The sequence below is a fragment of the Notechis scutatus genome, chromosome 2 (genome assembly GCF_049901735.1).
Source record: "Notechis scutatus isolate UNSWTSFEM ecotype Mainland chromosome 2, rNotScu1.2, whole genome shotgun sequence".
Classification (NCBI taxonomy): domain Eukaryota; kingdom Metazoa; phylum Chordata; class Lepidosauria; order Squamata; family Elapidae; genus Notechis; species Notechis scutatus.
The window spans coordinates 130,830,302-130,835,904 of record NC_142010.1 but is presented as its reverse complement, the minus strand read 5'-3'; the positions used below and the strand labels follow the sequence as shown (position 1 = coordinate 130,835,904).

General features: G+C 45.4%; 1 protein-coding gene across 1 annotated transcript; it reads left to right on the top strand.

The window, feature by feature from the left end:
• Window positions 1–299: 299 nt before the first annotated feature.
• KIF2B (kinesin family member 2B) lies at window positions 300–3,834 on the top strand. Its single transcript, XM_087954086.1, has one exon. It carries the CDS (start codon window positions 315–317, stop codon window positions 2,496–2,498), a length of 2,184 nt encoding a protein of 727 aa, XP_087810212.1. The 5' UTR covers window positions 300–314; the 3' UTR covers window positions 2,499–3,834.
• Window positions 3,835–5,603: the final 1,769 nt, after the last annotated feature.

Below are 5,603 nucleotides of genomic sequence, written 5' to 3'. Positions count from 1 at the left end.
CGGGAGCTCTATCTATTAACTCCGAGACAAATTTGATTGCTTCTTGACCCGTGAGAGAGTAGTAGTTCTTGACCCGTGATAACTTTACTTTAGGAAAAGGTACCACAGTAAAGGGTGGCGACGGATCCCGCCGCTAGGTCAAGTCCTGCCGGCGGTTCTTCCCCGGCAGACGATCCCGCTAAGTCCTGCAAAGCCACGGGGCGAGCGTAAAGCTCGAGCGATGGGTCGTAGCCACTTCGGGGAGCCCTTGTGACGCAGGCCGTGGTGCGGATGACCGTCAACCGAGGCGGGCGGCCAAGGGCACTGGCTGGGCCATGCGCAAGGGTGCCTTTTACCACCAGGCGCTGAATGAGCGTGACTGTCCAGCCAGGGTACCAGCTTTCCCACCCGCCCCCTTCTCTCGCTTCCCCCGGCTGCCCGGGATCGGCAGCAGCTACCCGTGTGATCCCGAGGCCAAGCCGCCGAGCGCCATGGCCAAGCCGTTCGGGGCCATCCGGCTGGGAACCTATCTGGACATCAAGAGGAGCGACGGGCGGATCCACCCGGCGCTGGTGACGGCGCTGCACGACGACGCCAACAGCGTGACGGTGGAATGGATCGAAAGGGGCACCAACAAGGGCAAAAAAGTGGAGCTCGCCCAAGCCTTCGGCCTCAACCCTCACTTGGCCCCAATGGGAACGCTCTCCGCGCAAACCCCGTCGGAGCAGGGCGACCACCCCACGCCGCCGCCGCCCCCCTACGCGGCGACCCCGGTCGGCAGGGAGAAGCCGGGAGGGGACGGCGTGGAGCGCGAGCTGAGAAGAGCCGCTTCGACGGCCGCCCGCAAGTCGCCCTGCGTGCTGGAAGTGGAGCGGCTGCGCGTGGAGCGCGAGAAGCGCCACTTGGCCCTGGTGGAGAGGCGAGCCCGGCGCGACGCCCGCGACGCCCACCCGCACGCGGACGTGATCGCGATGATCCAGCAGTGCCGCGAGGCCCTGTTGCGCGGCGGAGCGGCCGCCCTGCTGGCCCAGGGCTGCCTCCTGCCGCAGAGCGGCCGCAACGACGGGGCCTCGTCCCGCAAGATCTGCGTGTGCGTCCGCAAGCGGCCGCTCAACCAGCGGGAGGCGGGGATCAAGGAGGTGGACGTGGTGACCATCCCCTGCTCGGGTGTGGTGATGGTGCACGAGGCCAGGCAAAAGCTCGACCTCACCCGCTACTTGGAGCACCAGACCTTCCGCTTCGACCACGCTTTTGACGACGGTGCCACCAACGAAAACGTCTACGAGCACACGGCCCAACCGCTGGTGGAGACCATCTTCCGCGGCGGCATGGCCACGTGCTTCGCCTACGGTCAGACGGGCAGCGGCAAGACCCACACAATGGGAGGGGACTTCTCTGGCAAGAAGCAGGACTCCGCCAAAGGCATCTACGCCATGGCCGCCCGCGATGTCTTTTTTCTGCTGCAGGAGCCCACCTACAAAATGTTGGAGCTCCAGGTTTTTGGCGCCTTTTTTGAGATCTACTGGGGAAAAGTCTACGATTTGCTGAACTGGAAGAACCGGCTACGGGTCCTGGAGGATAGCAACCAACAAGTCCAGGTGGTGGGGCTGCTGGAGCAGGAGGTCATCTGTGTTGAGGACGTCTTGAAGCTCATTGAGATTGGGAACCGATGCAGGACCTCCGGCCAGACTTCAGCCAACTCCCATTCCTCCCGGAGTCATGCCGTTTTCCAGATTATCCTCAAGCGCAAAGGGAAACTGTATGGCAAGTTTTCCTTGATTGACCTGGCTGGCAATGAGCGGGGAGCAGATACCTGCAGGGCAGACCGACTAACCAGGTTGGAGGGAGCCGAGATCAATAAGAGCCTCTTGGCCCTGAAAGAATGCATTCGAGCCTTGGGGCGTAATAAAGGCCACACACCTTTCCGAGCTAGCAAGCTGACCCAAGTCCTTAGAGACTCATTCATTGGAGAAAACTCTTGCACTTGCATGATTGCCACCATCTCCCCAGGCATGAAGTCATGTGAGCACACACTCAATACCCTCAGATATGCCAATCGGGTAAAAGGTCTGGTGGTTGATCCCAGTGCCTTCAAACAGTGCCATCGTATCCTGTCCAAGTCTCTCTATCAGCTGGAGGATTCCACTCAGCCTTGGAGCAATCATAGCTTGCCTGAGACGGATGAGTTCAAAATCTGTGCACGGAAAGAGGATCAAGTCCCTTTGCCGGCTCTTAGCCTCAGCTGCAGAGGGAAAGGGCAGAAGAAGAGGAAAGAGATTGAGAAAGCTCAGGCAGAAGATCATCAGGAATCACTGAGATGGCTGAAAGCTTTTCTGAAGATGGCTGAAGATGTTGAATATGACATGGAGTTTTACGCCACCCAGTTTGAAACCATGCTGACAGAAAAGATTGCTCTCCTTTCGGAGATTCAGGATAAAGTGAAATCTTTTCGGGCTAACCTCTTTAAGGAAGAGGTAGAGAACAATGACATCCTTGTGAAGAGATCCCGCATTCTGTGAGCTCTGATAAGAGTCTCTTTCTACTCTCCTATTGTTGAGTAATGCTGGTCTTTCCGCACTATACATTGCATCTAACCATCTGGCATTGTAATGGCTTTTTTAAAAAAAAAAAAACAATTAAAATTTTATATCTCTGGGGATTTCCTGCTTAAGGAAAGAGGAATTGCCTGTTTTCCTCAATTCTGAAATAATGTAGAAAACCTTCCAAGATCAACATAGGATATTTATTTTAGCATTATAAAGATAACATTCTTTAAAACTGAGAGCACAATCCTTGGGCATTGGCAGTTTGAATTGGCTGTGCTTTTTAGAATATGAATTAATTTAAAGAGGGGAATAATACTTTGAAGGAATGAAGGCTTCTGCATGGATAGTATAAGCCTGAATTTAATGTCATTTGTTGCTATGCTCTCTGCCAAACCCAGGGAACACGTAAGATAACATTAAAAAAAACATGTAGATAGGAAACAATGTCTTGGTCTGGTTATTCAAAAGCGATGGACTAAGATCATTCAAAATGTAAGAAAGACTTGGTAGCCAAACAGTTGCATACTCTGAATTATATAAGAAGAATTTTATGATTTAAGATTCAGCAAACTCAAAATAGGAGGTTGAAGTGCAGTGGACAGAACATGTTTTACATACAAAAAATCAGTCACATGGGTACCTTATGTATAAAACATAAGGAAAGCTATGGAAGATCAGGCCAAAGGTCTTTTTAGATTCTGCTCCCACAGTGGCCCATGAGAGGCTTTGGGGAATTTCTAATTAAAAATACGACATGCTTTTATCAAGGCTGCCTATCCACCATTTTTGGATAACTTGGATTGTAATATCTCTCTAATCTCAGGGCTTGGCAGCACTGTTTCCCTCCAAATGTCTTGGAACTGTGACACCAATATTATTTCCATTTATTATAAAAGTTTAGCTTAAACCAATAAATTCAAAACAAAATCCATTGTGGTAAAAGTAACATAATGGCCAGATGTTATTGATTTACTCCCTACAGCATCTGTCACTATTGGCTATGCTGGCTGAAGTGAGGTATACTGAACATCTGGAAGGCCTCAGTGATATTGAGGGACAGGCTGCCTGTTCTTCAGATGGGTTTAACCAAAGACCCTTGACCTGGATCTTGAAGCACTAAGCATTCAGTTAAAGACACAGGAAACTGGTTCTTTCCTATATTGTAGGTTCTTCTGTGGCTTACCAAGAATTTAACTCTTGACATTTTTAGAGTCGGGCAAATAGAATATTTCCCCAATCTTCTGTGAAGAATAGATTACTGTATAATTGCATCAGCTGTAGCAAGTATGTTAGAAACAGCCTAGAATTGTTGGGAGTTGAGTGACTGATCAATTTAGTAATTATTAAATGTGTTAATTTTAAAATTACAACAATATTTATAATAAATGTATATTCATTTTAAATTGCTTATATTAAATTGTCTTGTTATTACTATTATTAAATACTTTCCAGGAAGATTGGCAGATTGAGGAAATTAAAATGCTTAAAATGTATTATGCCTTCTTAATGTAAATCATTTGGCTTGATTTTGAAAATATCTGAGATAATGAGTAAAGGGAGAAACATTCAAATATGCACATGGAATTCATTAACTGGGAACAATCATTATGTCCCTCATTATCATTTGACTTTTGATACCTATGTATATTCTTTTGGGTATGTCTTTTTAAAGTGATACACACAGAGTCACTACCCAGATATGAATTATATTGCTTTCCAGCCCCAAATAATACCTTTGTTCTCTATTTCCCCAGTTAATCTGACAAACTGCATCATTCATACATGCTGATCGTAGTTTCCAGATTTCTTTCTTATCCCTTCTAAAGATGTTGAAGACATAAGATGAAGTCTTCTATTTAATAGAACTACTGTGGCTCAACATTAGCTCCCCCATTGCCAAATCTGGCATAGAAAATATCTGCTACCTTTGGAACTTGAATTGATAGGATTCAATAATTAGGTCAATGGGAAGCTTTCTACAGTTTCCATTCACTGACAAGACAACCAGACATGTCTTATTCTCTGTCACTGAATATATTATTTCTACCTCTTATTATAGCTAGGAGCTTAGTTAATTATGGATAGACAGTTTACCCATTCAGGAGGGAAGAGGGGGGGGGAGCTACCCTGCATTCTTTCCTATTATATTACAATGAGAAATGGCTTTTCAAATGCTTTCTGTTAAATAGAAATCTCTATATTAAGAACTTACTTCAGGGGGAAACATAGAGGCTAAAGTAGGCCTTTTTTTCCTCTGACGTTCAATTTTTACCAGTGGGAATTTTTAATGTGGAGAAATAACCATGGAGATATTTAGCAAAGTTTTGAAGTATAATAAGTGGGATTTGCACTTTGTGCTAAGCCATATTTGCTTAGTTTTAGTTTAGCATGTTGTGTGAACTCACAAGGTAAATGGCTTAGTGTGATGTGTATACCATACTAAGCTATGTCTCCTGGATTTTCTGCTTTCTCCCCATGATGGTATCCAGATTCCAAATAAACAATTCTGCAATTGTTGGGTTTTTTTCCCCCAATAAGGAAAAGGTATGAGGAAATAAAAACAAATTGCATCTTATCTCAATTTGTAATAAAAGTTGGAGCTGCCTGTTGTTGTCTATACTGAGAGATGAAACAAAATATAATTAACTATAGTTTTGTTCCAAGCTTAGATTAATTTTCACTAAAGAAAAAACATGCTGTAAATCCATGTGGTCACTAAGCCAACACAATCCAGACATTTACCATCAGATACTAACCCAGTGCAATAGGGCAATATCTAACACAGTTTAACAAAGAGTGCTATTTTCCACGATATTCTAGAATTAAGCTTAGCTATTCCCATTCTGTTTTATACCTTTGTACTTAGCAAAATATTCTGAATGCATCTAAAAATTAGATTTACTCTAGGAGGTAAATGTAGACTTCCACTGGTAGAACAGTTATTTCATAACAAATTTTGAAGGATTCTCCTTTGAAGTAGTTTATTATTATTTTCCATTTTACCTCACCTGTAATGTTAGGCTGTGTATATAGAAGCATGATCCTCCAAAGATTTCACTCCTGTTTACAGGTTTTAAG

Bases quoted from the DNA above. Each gene is read 5' to 3' on its own strand.
- KIF2B (XM_087954086.1), top strand. From the start codon at position 315: ATGCGCAAGGGTGCCTTTTACCACCAGGCGCTGAATGAGCGTGACTGT.